Source organism: Spea bombifrons, chromosome 5, assembly GCF_027358695.1.
Source record: "Spea bombifrons isolate aSpeBom1 chromosome 5, aSpeBom1.2.pri, whole genome shotgun sequence".
Lineage (NCBI taxonomy): Eukaryota > Metazoa > Chordata > Amphibia > Anura > Pelobatidae > Spea > Spea bombifrons.
In genome coordinates, this window is record NC_071091.1 from 69894949 (window position 1) to 69910485 (window position 15537).

General features: G+C 38.6%; 1 protein-coding gene across 3 annotated transcripts in view; it reads left to right on the plus strand.

Annotated features, from left to right (window-relative positions):
• SLC66A2 (solute carrier family 66 member 2) overlaps positions 1–15537 on the plus strand; it is a 29380-nt gene that overhangs the window by 4637 nt on the left and 9206 nt on the right. The window contains exons 4-5 of one of the 3 annotated variants that reach the window (XM_053467109.1): positions 4600–4647; positions 10429–10645. The exons of 1 other annotated variant lie outside the window; for it this stretch is intronic. In XM_053467109.1, the coding sequence (XP_053323084.1) occupies positions 4600–4647; positions 10429–10645 (265 nt within the window). The remainder of the gene's footprint in view (positions 1–4599; positions 4648–10428; positions 10646–15537) is intronic. One more of the 3 variants, XM_053467110.1, reaches the window with a different exon arrangement.

Consider the following 15537-nt stretch of genomic DNA (forward strand, 5'->3'; position numbering starts at 1 on the left):
ATTGGAACAGCGATTGTGAGCCAGGCCTTCTCATCCAACATAAGTGCCTGAACCTCACAAATGCTCTACTTGACTGGAACATCGGTAGTGAGTGAGTTCTTACCTCGGCGCCTAGTAATTGATGCAGTGCAGGGGTGTAGAAATGTTACTGGGTATAAGAAAAGGGCTAGATTAAATGACACGTTTCGGCAGAAAAAATTGTTAATGTTGCAGAAAGAAAGCAGAGAGCTTTGAAAGCAGAAGGAAATAATGAATAATACATGCTGTCTGCATTATGGATCGGAAAATATCTCTGTCTATCAATTATAAACAGTGTGGCTAGTGAGACTTGCCGGGTAACCTTGTGTGCTTTTATAACAGGGGGATAAAAACACACAATCTCTTTACACCCCATCCAGTTCAGCAGGAGTTCACTGACTTTTAGTGTTGAGTAGTATTTCTCAGCACATAGTTGTAGGTTTATTGGTGCAGCAAATTCAGTTTTGTTCGGCGTCATTGAACATGAAGGAATAGTATATTCAGATGAGATCTACTTGTCTGACGCTTGATATTTTCATGCTGCCACATATTTGTTCTTACAGGGGAAATAATAATGTCGGTGCGCTAAGATAGTCCCAGGCTCAAATATTACAAATGTGTAAAATAAGGCCTACTGAACAGGTGTGAGCATGCTGCAAATACAGCGTATTGGCTGTACAATGTATACAAAAAACAAAAACTGTCAGCTCGCATCTGTTCGGTAGGCCACATTTGTATTATTTGAGTATGTCCAAGGGGTTAATTGGGAGGAACTATAATTGCACCTCCCCCAACACATTAATAAGGTTTTGGTAGCAGTATAAACTGCTTTGTGTGCCCACTATGTAGGAGGTGAGAGTAGGTTCTCACCCTATTGAGAGTGTGCCTTGACGTGGCGGGTGAGCTTAATTATGCTTTGGCCAATTCATATAACCAAAACCTCTCATTTATATTATGTTTATATATTAGGGTGAGAAGTGCAGACTTTTTGTTTTTTTTGTTTTGTTTACATATTTGTTCTTAGGATGGGCTTAGAAAAATACTCGGCTGAGTAGCTTATCTCCCCAGCCCTGCAGTTGGCACAGCACCTACAGACCGAGATAACACAAGATAAAAGATGGACCATCCATTGCATTCTTTTTCTCATTTGTGCTTTTTGCATATTTTTTGGCTGCAGAATGTATCAAGATCTCCATAAAATACGATGTACTAATGGTATATATTGATTAGTGGTTGATAAGACCTGGTGAGCAATGTGCCGATATAGTAGCTGACAAAGGCAGGGCCCTCTTCTATGAATTTCTAGACCTGTTTTTTGATCATCTATGTTTTTAGTCAGATTTTGAAAATAGGCTATTCTATGGAGCCTATGAAATCACTTAAGTGCACCGTTTGTGGGATATTTTAATGGTAGTATAATAGTGTTGCTGGATTATAACCCTTTTTATAACCAAATAGAGAATTAGAAACGACATCTGGGATCTGACAAATAGACAACACTGCCAAGAAATAATTATTTAATGACATTTTGCTCCATTAATCTTATCAGGGAATACTTGGTTGTAACGTGTAGTCGTGTGACAGAAAAGGTGGGCATTTACAGAAGCATAGTCTTGCCCAGAAAGAATTATTAAAAGAATAAAATAAAAAATAATGATTAAATCCTGTGAAAAATGAAAGAGCTTCAGCTATACTGAATTTTTTTTTTATTTTTTTTTACACTAACTTCCAGGGGAAAGAATTCAGTTATTTGTTGTTTTTTGTTTTTATCATTAAAGACCAATAACACCGGATGTAAGGCATATAAATCCTCAAGGAACTGACCTTGATGTCTTCTACTATACAGTCACTGAATAGTTTAAATTATTGAAGAGCAAAGTAGCTCCCTGAGAACCACACAATATGATTTTTTTTTTTTATCTCCCAACCTTAGCACGACACATGCTCTTATGAGTAATGGCTACCAGTTCATGTTGTAATTGCAATCACTTTTCATTCTATTGAACAGTTGTCAGATTTTAAGGCACAGCGGTACCAGGGAAGGAATATGCTCACAGGAGTCTTAAAGCAGATCTGTAATACCGCTTATACCGCGGGGGGAGCTATTTTATTTTTCTGTTCTGGTGGCTTGCATAACTATTCCTCCCTATGAAAGGTATTAAGTGTTTCTGATTCATTTCTCGTTCCTTTCTTTTGGTGCAAACTGAGGTCTGGCAACCTTTTATAAAGACTGTAAGGTTAATGAAAATTCCAGAGTTGTCACCTTCCCAGCTTCCCTTAGGTCAAGACGATTAGTTTGATTGTAAAAACCGAAGCAATAGTTTTAGGAAACCTAAGGACCAAGGACGTACGTGGCATGTTTTAGGTTAAATTTGGAGTTGCAGCACAGAACGCTCTCAGGGTTGCTGAAAAACACAAAGTGTTTGAATTTCCTGAACAGAAGTTGTCATTCCCTTCCTGCATCATTAAAGGTGGCGCCATGGGCAGCATTGGTCAAAGTAGCGGAGAACTCAACCCCCATGTTCCATCATCATAAAAAAATGAAGATTTTTTTTAAAGACACATATTTAAAGGCACCCCAGTGATGTCACCAAGGCATCATCCCGAGTACCCTATAGTTTAATCCCTGGTGTCTATCTTAAAATAAAAATTGTACCCCACCCCGTAGAAATACAAAATTTTAAAAAAATAAACAAGTTTTTGTTAGGATTTATAATCATTTCACACTAAATCCCTACTTATCAGTGTGAAAAAAGAATTTGTGTTCAAAGATGACAACCCCCCCCCCACCAATATTGATCTGGTCCTGTGGATGTGAAATAGCCTGGGTACTTTTGAGGTTAAGAGATTTTTCTTGTTTTTTATTTTTGTAAATATAGTTAAAAGTGTTGTGTATTAATCAGCACTTTCTGGTGTTAGACCAGGGGTGTCTGGTTCAAGTTGTCTGTTAACCAGGAAACTAAAGTATTCTTTAACTACCCCCACACTGATAACAAACACTTATTAACAGTGACATTAGGTGGTCTCGTTATATAGCAATGTGTTGGTTCATATGTCAAAAAGTGAAGTCTGGGTAACTTCTCCTTCAAAAACACACCGTAACCATTTGACATTTTGCCTCACCAGATCACGACTGCCTTAATATGCCAGCTTCTATGCAAGTTTTTAGAGAGCTGGTGTGTAGATTTTTGTCCATGTTGCTCATAATTTTGAAACATTCCCTGGATTGTGCTGATTAAATTATGGCTTCTGGTAGCTATGGCATGGATGTGTCAAGGGGTTGGGGGTATATTGCTGAAGACTTAATGTTATTATCTCTCTGCTCTTTTACATCTTGTGTTTCATTCCTTTAATCTTTGCTTTTCCTGGTAGTGAATCAAACGCGTATCAAGCTTTTCTACACAATCCAAACCAGATTTTCATCATTTAATATTTAATGTGGATGCATGCACTGCACCTTTAATCACAATAGCTGCGATCCTATGGTGTCTCAAGCAGCCAATAACTCAAAAAATATCAGAAAGCAAATGTGTTGTGCATTCAATACACCTAAAGTGCATTTGCTCCAAACTTCAGACCTCGACACTCAAGAATAATAAAAAAAAAAAGTTATGGCATGTAAATAAAAAAAATAAATAAATAAATAAAAATCCATAAAACTATGCGGCATCTATTGCATTGTTTTTGTTATGAATTCACAAAGATGATCCAAGTAAAAAAAAAAAAAAAACATGAAAATATATTATTTATATATATATATATATATATATATATATATATATATATATAAATAATATATTTTCATGTTTTTTTTTTTTTTTTACTTGGATCATCTTTGTGAATCTCTGAATATAAATGTGCCATTTATTAATTAAAAGCACTTTAGGTGGATTGAGCACATAACTCAATTGTTCTGTTATACACTACCGTTCAAAGGTTTGGGGTCACTTAGCTGTTTTCATAGAAAACAACGGATTTTCTAGCTGTAACATAATTGCAAAAGGTCTTTCTATGATGAATTATCCTTTTAATCTTAAACTGTGATTAGTGAACACAACATGCCGTTGAAACACAGGAGTGATGGTTGCTGATAAAGGGCCTCTGTACGCCTATGAATATATTTCATTAAAAATCAGCCATTTCCAGCTACAATAGTCATTCCCGACATTAACAAAATCAATACTGTATTTCTGGACAATTTCATGTTATTTAAATGGACAAAATTTGCTTTTATTTCAAAAAATAAATTAAATAAAAAGTGACCCAATACTTTTGAACAATATTTTTAAATGATGTCTCTTTTAGAGTTTTTTCCAGATGGTAAATGTATTACTCAGTTATTTAAATAACGTTTAATTGTTCATAAAGCCCTGCCCTGTAGCAACTCCTCTTAAACAAATATCTTTTAGAATGCCATAGATGTCACAGCAGTCTTCACTAATTTAGCTATGGGAGCTTTTATTAAAAACACAAATAACATTTTGAAAATTGTATGTAATTTTAGGTCTTTTACAACATTATATCAACGCTCTCTGTTTTCTCTCCTCCCTTTTTTCCCTTTTGTTGTTCAATGTTGTTCAGATAGTAAGGATGAAGATCTCAAAACTCATCCCAAGAGATGCTTTCTGGGTATGTACGGGCTGCTCGTACTTTGCATGGGAATGTGTTTTTCTGCTTCGTGTGATTTCTTTTTTAAATGTATCTTTCACTCTACTTATACAGTATGTTTTAGTTGTTTGTGATATTATTAAATTAAAGATTTTACCCTTTAATTTAATGACCACAAATATATTAACGGCTGTGTTTGTAGATGTGTAGTTCCGGTATCATTAGTGCATGCAAATGCCCAGAAAACGTAAGACTTTCACTAATAAACTATAGGCTTTGTGTTACTTCTCGTGATGACATTTGCAAGTTGTATTTTACACAGGTACCATATGATTGCATATTTTGTATATATTTGTATGCTATCTCCTTTGGATCATAGGACTATCTGTCCAGACCCTACTCACTGTGGCTCACCTCTGCTATGAAGCTAATGTTTGATGTCCTTCTCGGCACAGAGTTAAGGGGTTGGTTGAGTGTCACAGGAGTTGTAGTTGGTACATATCCTTAAACAGAGAGAGATTTATAAGCAAGCACTTTGGTTCTTAACATGATCCTTCCTTTATGTTTAAAACTAATCTCATGAAAATATCATGCTAACGATGAAGGGAATTATATGGTTGTGCTAAAAGTTAACAGCAGTAGTTTTTTTTAGGATAGTAACAAGTGCATCAGTCTCCCTCAATGCTAAATGCCAGCCGTGAAAACACTTTCTAATGTGCTGTTCTGTAATTGTGCATTACTCTTCTGTTTCCACAAGGTGGAGCTATAGCTTCATGTAATGTACTTAAATAGTCTATAGGGCCCCTTTTAATTTTGACATGTTACTTTAAATAGTTAAACCATCACATTAAATTGCTAGTTCTGTATCTTTCCACTCCAACAAAGAGCTGGCCACATTTTATGACTGAACACCTGTTTACTCAGAGAGGTAAATACACTTTGTAGCTGCAGTGAGGAGGACTTTGCTTTGTATGCCTTCATACAAACACTTCTTGATTATTCCTTTCAGGCTCAAGTTAAAGCTCAGTGGTGCCAAGCAATAGTTTTTATGATTTAAATTGTAATAACCAGGGAAACCTGTCTTTTTCTTATATTTATAATGCCGTTTTTGTTGGCATGGTTTATCGTGTTTTAGGTAGCAAAACCAAAATATTATTAGCCTGACTATAATTATTGGCGTTTCTGGCTATCTTTATGGCTTGGGGTTTAGATGATAAGGTTATAGTTAGGAGGCACTGGATGTCTTTGCGTTACATTCACTAAGTCAGTGTGGGAGATATAATCCTTGGGATATGTCGTTGAACAGGTCCAAACGCATGGCACGAGTTTTAGGAATTTCCAAACCATGCTCCATTGTATCAATGCCTCTGTGGTAGAGTCGATAACATAGCGAGGTGTATTTAGTAATTTTATGGCAGGCTTAACAAATCTCAGGAGCAACGTAGCTCTTAGATCTGGCTCCTAAATTATTGTTTCACGTTATCTTCTGGCTCCTAAAAAAAAAAAAAAAAAAAAAAAAATCAAACTGGCTCCTAACTCCAACACAAATTTGTTCATCCGTCTTTTTCTTATTCTTCCAATATGCGTTGAAGTATTAATAGTGTGTATTTTAATTTTGGTTGGGTGAAGACTGATGTTGGAATTGGCTGTTAAAACCCATTTAGATATATTGATTGTCTCTAAAGATTGATAATAATAAGGTGTTGTTATAGGAAAGCTCCCGGTTGGCCAGTGCCTTGCTTAATTGATCATCGCACACCTAAGGGTATTAGCTTATGCAACAATATGACCGAGAGGGACTTACAATATATAATGAAGTGAGACTGCCTAAACCTCATGCAGCATGCCTCTTGGAGCACTAGAGGGCAGTGTGGCGACCCTATTTGGTAGTGACTTCTGATCAGCTTTGTCACACAGAATCGGTAAAATCAAGTAGCACATGCTCCATTATATGATCATATAGTGTAGTGTAATGTGTAGTACTCCCTTCCTCTGAACACCTTTGATAATGGGCCATCAGCGTTTGTACCTACTTACGCATAGGAGTACCTAGTTTCCCTTTTTGTACGTTTGTGTTACAATGAGATTTATTCACTAAAGTGGCAAGTTGGCAATAGAGAAGAGAGCAGGAGAGCTGTCATTTCCACTTAACAGTCTGTCTTTCAGGAGGAACCTTCCAGGGATGGTCCTCTGTACATAATATATTCAATGGCTTAAAAGCGCAACTTTTGAAAACTCTCCTGCCAATTCCCGCTTTAGTAAATAAGTCTCAATATCTGAATACTCTACCAAAAAGTTGACTTATATCCCATTCGCATAAAGTTATTTTGTCAGCACTTAACCGAAAATCTTAATTTGCCTGCAAAGATTGAGCTGAGCGGTCCCTTCATGTTACCATAATGTCCCCGTTGCAAATGCCTTACAGATGTCTTAGACTGAACACATCTTCTTGCATGTGATGTATTTACCTCCAGTCAGCTCCAGTGCTGACTCAACAAGCACTGCAGATTACAGCCTGTTGAGACCCCAGTATGCATGCACAAAAAGAGCTCCTATTGATTTCAGTGGGAGCGCTTTCCTGCCACTAATTGGCCGCCAATTAGTGGTGAGAATTGTTGGACCATGGAGGTGAAGAGAAGCTGCAGCTTTGTAGTGGCAGCGTCTCCTTAAGGTAAATACCTTTTTTTTTTTTTTTTTTTTTTTTTTTTTCCCTCTGTCTCAAGTACGTTAAAATGCATTCTTCTTTAGTGGGGCTCTCAGGGTTATTAAACTGCCCCCTTTATTTGGGAAAAAATCAACTAATCATAAATATTTATTTGTAACAAATCTGCCCTCGTGTCTTCTGTATCCTGTTTTGGAAATTGTCCTTGAAAACAACTTCAAGATTGCTTGTTCATTTTCTGCAGTCATTTGAATTCTTGGCAACATTTTTACATAGTTGATGTGGAAAAAGATGAGATGATTTAGATGAATGCCCATAAGAATAGTGTGTTTTAAAAGGTTAAAATCTTCAATCTTCAATTCATCAAACTGTCTGTGCACAGGGTGTGTCTTTAGGGTTATTGAAACAAAAACCCTATATATACCTACATGGCATTGCCCTGTTGTTGTCCAGTGGAGGTATTAACCTGTGAACCTCCTCCTGGGATATTAGGACATTTAGGTGGTCTTCTCGGACATTTATGAGTTTAGCAACATGGAGATTTCTATTTCTAAATTGGGGATAAATGTTTTCTGTGGCTGTCAGCCTCCATCCTCTATCTGTGAATATAAGTGTTATCCCGTGAAGGGGTGTGTTAGGTTTAGGAAGTCTAGCTAGGGGCCTCCCCAGCTTCTTGCCCCATGAAAAGAACTCATTCCTATTATTATCGTATAGTCTAGTCTGGGCTTTCTCCATTAGGAGTGATTTCAGGAGATCTTTAAGTACAGAAGGCATCCGCTTTCACCCCCCTATTTAGGTCACTACATTTGTTCCACCAAGTTTTATTTCGTTTGGCTGCAAACTAAAAAATTTGTCCGATCATTAGTGCTTTTGACATCTCCCAGAAAAGGAGGACCTATTCAGTGTGTTCAAGGTGTCATCTACATAGTTGGCCCACGACTGTTGTACATCTAGAGTCCAGCGCATTATTCAGCTCACCACCTATAATTAGGTGACGAGCAGACTGGTTATTACTTATGTCAAACATGTTCACAAGGAAATTGGTGTTTGGTTGATTGGGGCATATAGATTGACCAGCATGTAGCGCAAGCAGTAGATGGTATATTTCCAAAATGCCAGGCCTTTCCGGGTCCACTGGTGGTTCTCACAAATGGTTTGCTCTAAAAGTTTGTGTATGAGGATGGATCCGTGATTTTTCAACAGTGGATTATTTGCCTTTTTCCATTGAGTTTTCTCGAGGAAAACCAGGTGAAGATTTTTAATGCATACTTCGTTACCCTCTTTTAATTTTATTTTTTAATTTAATGGAGGATGACTTCTGTGTCTTGTGATCACAATTATTAATTGTCTATACAAATAAATTAGTGATATATGGGGACATTCTGTTCAAGCCATCCTGCATAAATCAAGTTTAGAATTAAAATGTAATGCATAGTGCTGACCCAATTGATTGCAGATATATAGATGACATAATCATCCTTTGTCTTTGTGTGCTAAGCTTGCTTACCTCCTAAGTGTCTTAGTTTTTGTAGGACAGCCATGACTTGTTGGGCACTGTTCTGCTAACCCGTTGCTGCCCTACTGTCTCTCCTTGACAGGCAGTGGGGACCATAGGCCAGTTAAGGAAATCCTCTGACTGACCCAGGGAGCTGTAAAATAAGAGATCTTTGCTATTGCAGAACTGAATCGGCATCATTGTATCTCCCACTTGGCGTCCTGGAGATGCACGAGAGCTGAGTGCCCCAGGTGGATCTCTGACTTTGGTGGGCAGGTGGCAACCCTTTGGTCCTGCATGGTCTGTAGCCACACACCCCAACACGAGTGTCCTGAAATGTTGGGGATATGGTGTAGATTTATTTATCCTACCCTTTTATAATGAGAATGCTACAGTTATACTGTTGAATTAAAAAAACATTCCAATCTTTCTGGTAATATTTTTAAAACCCTGTCACCCTGGGGAGAATGTTTGTATCTTCTAATCAAGAAGGGAACTTCAAATGTTACAAAATAATACCTGATATCGGACTAGTTGTACAGTACAAACACAAGCATATTTGTAATTTGTTTACAAGCCGATTGCAAGTGTTTGTACCGTACAACTGATTTGATGTTGCAATTAACATATTCCTTAAAGTTGCATATGATACAGATATCCGGTATATATTTCTTGTGGTTATATCTGGTTTATATATCAGCTTGTGGTTATGACGCAGTGCATCTGGCAGCTCTTCAGCTGTAATTTTTTTAAAGTGTTTTTCACCTTCATGTGTGGTCTAAATGTTTCTTAAGGACAGGCAGTGCAGAGTTTGCCATTTATATGAGTATTTCAGATGCCAGTAGCACTGAGGACTGTGTCTATTTACAGCCCTATATTATAACAGAGACAACATTACGGAACGACTGGCTCCAAGGTCTCTCAATGTTGTCAACATAGGCATTGATGTTAAATGAAGTAATAAAACGTAGGGATTAAAAGTGGTTGTATAAACCAAGCCTTCCATTGCTAAAGTGCAGGCTGGCTTTGGTTCAGTCATCTGGCCGCAGGGTCTGTAAGGGGTAGACTCCGACATACTAAAGATGACGTAGGTTCTGCAGTAGCTTACTAGTGTCTTGTCGGGTAGAACCTGCATAGCTTATAGCACATTGGGGTATAATTGACTAAAAGGAGAGTTGGTAGGAGAGTTTTTGGTTCCCACTCCATACCTTCACTATACATTATGAAGGTGACCTTCTTCTCCAAGAAGAGCTTGGCTGACCCTGTATAATGTATAGTGTTAATTCACTATTATTTAATTATTTCTGGAAAGGTTTGGGTATTGAGCAGTACATAAGTTTCCACTTCTGCCTTTAGATGTACAAGTGTGAAACTGGAGAAAGTAAGTTGAACAGCTTTAAGTTTGATGAATGCTTGAAACTTTCTGGAACTTTTGAGCGGAATGCTTTGGTTAATCTACCATTTACGAGCTTCATTGTTCTATTGTGGATGATGGTGCTCGCTAGTTGTGATTGGATGTATCATACTATTCGGTGGACTAAGCGAATGCTCAACATTAATAAAGATACCATACAATATTAGTGAATTGTATTCACCCGTGATTAATATGTATGGCCTTCTGAATGTATAGGTGTTTTCATTGCAGATTTTGATGTGAACTTCTTTTGGCACTGGAGCAGATTCGCAGACTATGTCCAATGTGTGCTGGCTTTCACCGGTGTCATTGGATACATCACTTATCTCTCCCTGGACTCTGTACTCTATGTAGAGACCCTGGGATTCCTAGCCGTGTTCACAGAGGCCATGCTTGGAGTTCCTCAGCTTTACAGGAATCACCAGAACAACTCCACAGAGGGAATGAGGTGAGTGTTTTTGAGTTAACATTTTATATTTTTTCACTTTTTTTGTAAAACTATTGTACAGCTCTGCAGAATATATATATAAATAAATGGAATTAGATAGTTAAGCCCAACTCATGTACTTAAACGTGGAATGCTTACGTGAACCAGATGGCTGTTTCCTTACATCAAATGTTTTATTCCATTTAGCTTTATATGCTTTTATCTAAATGTTCTACTATCCTTATTTTTTTATTGAAGACCCCACTCTTACTTAACTGTACTACCTACTCTAATGGTTGTATTTTTTCTTCTTACATGCTCCTTTGTCCAAGCGGACATGTCTGTTGTGATGCTACCTAGAAAAAGGCTTTTTTGTGTGTTTGGAATTGTAATAGAAGCGACAAGTCCAGGCTATAATTAAAGACTTGTGTGTTCACATTACTAGGGTGCCTTATCGGTTATAGCTAGCAGACCTTTATTACTAACTCTGAAGTTTGTTCCTACTTTTTAGTTAGCCTGTTTTATGATTTGTGTCCTAGCTGTTTCACATTTGTAATGCTCAAACACATTGTTCTGTCCGTGTGAAATAAGACTGACTGATAACAAGAGACACTGTACAGGAATAAATCATTTTATGTCAAATGATGTAATCTGTTGACTTTTCCAGTAATAGGTTTTCCTTTCGCACACATTTAGGACAAAACAACATCCAACATTAATTACAACAACAAAAAAGCTAATGTCAGATGTTGATGGAAAAAAACCATAACACTCCAATAGTCATAACACTCTTTGTAATACTGCTTTTTTTCTGGGTGAGCCTTCTTTTTCTCCCTCCTCCATTTATTAAGTGCCAACACATTACACAAAATGTGTCCAAAAGCATCATTTATTTATCTCCCTTCTCCTCACCCTGTTCTTATAAAGACTACCTAAACCAATCAAATACAGTCAGCAACATAGCATGAAGTCACTGATTACATTCAGGCGTGAGACATTATGATGTGACAAATGCGCATGCATCTGCAACCCCCACTCCCCAGTAAATAAAAATAAATACAAAAGTAGATGTCAATAGTTTGCACTTTAACAAAAGTAGCAAGTGAAGAAAAATATGAATCAAATTAATATTTGATGTGACTGCCCTTTTGCCTTCAAAACACCATCAATTCTTCTAGGTACACTTGCACACAGTTTTTTAAGGAAGTCGGCAGGTAGGCTGTTCCAAACATCTCGGAGGACTAACTACAGTTCTGCGGATTTAGGCTGCCTCAGTTGCTTCTCTCTCTTCATACACTCACTGACATACTTGATGATGTTGAGATCAGGGTTCTGTGGGGCCATACCATCACTTCCAGGACTCCTTGTTCTTATTATTTACGCTGAAGCAGTGGCGGAACTACCGGGGTCGCAGGGGTCGCGACTGCGACGGGGCCCTGGAGTTCTGCCAGTCAGGGGGGCCCAAGGGGTGCCGAGCGGTTGCTGAAAACGACTGCTCGGCAACTCTTGGGTCCCCTTGACTGACAGAAATCCAGGATGCCTCTGCTCCCCGCCTCTGCTGCCGCTGCCGCCGTCACCGCCGTCGCCGCCTGCCTCAGTGCTGCCCGGAGTGCAGTGTTGGGAGCGTGAGGCGTTTGTCTCGGGTGCCGGCGCTTCAAGCTGAGCGGTTGCTGAAAACGACCGCTCGGCAACTCTTGGGCCCCCTTGACTGACAGAAATCCAGGATGCCCCTGCTCCCCGCCGCTGCTGCCGCCGCCTGCCTCAGCGATGCCCGGAGTGCAGTGTTGGGAGCGTGAGGCGTTTGTCTCGGGTGTCGGCGCTCAGCAGTGAAGCGCCGGCACCCGAGACAAACGCCTCACGCTCCCAACACAGGAGTTGACGGTAAGTGACCTACAAAGGGGGGGGTAGGGAGGGAGAGGGTAGATCGTGAGAAGGGGGGGTAGGGAGGGAGAGGGTAGATCGTGAGAAAGGGGGGTAGGGAGGGAGAGGGTAGATCGTGAGAAGGGGGGTAGGGAGGGAGAGGGTAGATCGTGAGAAGGGGGGGAGGGAAGGAGAGGGTAGATCGTGAGAAGAGGGGTAGGGAGGGAGAGGGTAGATCGTGAGAAAGGGGGGGTAGGGAGGGTAGATCGTGAGAAAGGGGGGGTAGGGAGGGAGAGGGTAGATTGTGAGAAGGGGGGTAGGGAGGGAGAGGGGAGATTGTGAGAAGGGGGTAGGGAGGGAGAGGGGAGATAGTGAGAAAGGGATAGATGGGGGTGGGGGGCTTAACAGATTCTCGCACCGGGGCCCTGAGGTTTCTAGTTACGCCCCTGCGCTGAAGATAGTTCTTAATGTCTCACTGATGTTATTACATGATGGATAAGTGTTTGCCTGTATTTCTCAGGATTGGGGGAACCATTTATTCTGAGTCCCCACCTCCATTTGCAGAAATGCAGCCCCAAACTTGCAAGGAACCTCTACCATGCTGCACTGTTGCCTTCGAACACTCATTCTTGGACCACTCTCCAACCCTACGGCGAACAAACTGCTTTCTGCTACAGCTACATATCTAAAATGTTTACTGCTGCTATTATTATGCACCTCAGTTCCTGTGTTTTCGAGAACAGTTAAGTCACTTGTGAGGTTAGAATCTAGTAGAAGGTTGAAGGCAAATGAGTTGGAAGGAGAGGGGCATTGAGATCTTGAAGGTGGGTAGAACAGATGTTTTTTTTTTATCCGCTTCTGAATAGGTGGGTTTTTAGTGATAGCTTAAAGTTAGAATACACAGGACATCAAATCAACAGTTGCCACCAAGCTTGTAATAATTAGAATATGTAGAATATGGAGGATGTAGGAGAGTCTTTCAGAATAGTTTACCCTATAGCAAACGGTTTAAAGGATTGACTCTGGTGTCATATCTCTGAAATAACTGCGAGGACTTACAAAGTCATGTTCAAAGTGAAGCGAATGTGAACTAATGCTTAGTTAAAAGTCCACAGAGCTTCTTATCTTATTTTTGTTTTAATTACAACTCTGATTTGAATAGGAGGTAGGACAAACACAAAAGAGACGCACTCTGCGGGGAAAGTTAATCCTTAGTGCGACCTTCACTCTTTAAAGTCACCTGTGTTTTCTCTGAAAACATTAATTAGCTGGTAGGCAGAGTAGTGAAGGACAATTGTAATTAATAGCGATTAGCATATTTTTATTCAAACAGCTTTTTTTTGCCTCACCTTGAACAAGTTCACCCATGCCTTTAAGAGAAAGGGAAAAAAAAAAAGATGCTGTCACGAAAATACATACTGTACAAAGTCGGTGCCTGATGATCATCTTCTGACAATTTAAATAACTTATAATTAGATAATTTTGTTAATAACCTTTACTTACTGGCTGTCGCTTTTTATAGCCAGTTTTTTTAAAATCATATTTCGAACATTGTGTTTCTGGCATATAAAGTGGCATATTTTAAGTTTTTTTTATTTTTTTTTGTTAAAACACAACACAAGACAAAACAAGTTAAAGTTTAAAATTCACTTGGAATAACAGCATTCAAACCACCTATGCAGTAATGTATTTAATTCAAGATGGCTACTTGTGATATATTGGGACTACGCCAGCAAATAGTGCTAGTAAATAGGTTTACTCTCTCTATGTACATATGAAATGCTCTCTCAAAAAAGCTTTTATTGTAATTGTTACCCTCCACATCTCTACAGTATGCAGAAAGGACCACTATACTGCTAATATTAGGGATTGCCTTTTCACCAACTTTAGTTCCGTGTGTGTGTGTGTGTGTGTGTGTGTGTGTGTATATATAGATATATATATATAATATATAAAATCTTTTCTTGTGCTTTTTTTTCAGAGGAGCCATGACTACTTATGCATTATCCTTCCTGTAAATAATGGTTTGTGACTTGCAGGTTATGACTTATGGTAGCTGTCAAATCATTCGCTGTATTAATATTGATTAACCAGCAATGCTGGTCTGTAGGAGATTGTAGCATAATGAAATGTTCTGCCCCTTTTGTCTATTCCGTTTTTGGCCCTTAAATCATATTTAATGTAAAAATCTAAGTGCCTAAAACCGACTTATTATCCCAGCGGTAGAAGGATTGGATGTTGAGGAAAAGCATTTGGATGGAAGAAAGAAAGCATTTTCAGGGAGGCTTAAAGGGGATCACTTTTTTTTTTTTTAACCAAATAACCATTCTATACACTAAAAACAATTGTGTACAATAGCAACCAGGGTCTAGTGTCGCACAAACCAAAAACTGTAAATTCCAGTGAAAGTGACAAGTAGAAATTTATAGAAGTACTTCCGCTTTAAATATTGAGTCCTGAATTTTCAATTATTCCGTATAGTCGCATGAAATAATCCCCCCCCCCCAAAACAGCAAAAAACAGCATCTATCATCCTATCAGTGCAAGAAAATGTCCTTACATTACATCTAAGCTTTTAGTTTTTATACTGTGACAAACATTTCCTATACATTTTCCTATTGTATTCTGGTCAAGAGCAGTGTGTGTGTGTGTGTGTGTGTATATCACCACTCTTGACTGTACAAGGATTAAACTAGGTGGGATGAGGAGCAAACTATAGTCTACACATAATCTATGATACTGCTCCTGGAGTTGTGATAATTATTGTATTTTATTTATAGAGTGACAGCATATTCTTTTACAATAACATTGAAATATATAACATTGAAACAATATATACTTTATAACATTTATCTGATCTTGCAGAGATTGAGGGTGATCAAGACAGAACTTCCAAGACGGAAGCCTGTATCTGGACTTGCTCCCCCCTTGTTCTGCGTGTGTATGTGATCAGTCATATAAATACATAAAAAGTAATATTTTTCAAAAACAAAGAAAAATGAACATATTAATCACCCTGGTGAAGACCACCTATCACTTTTGTTTTTTTATAG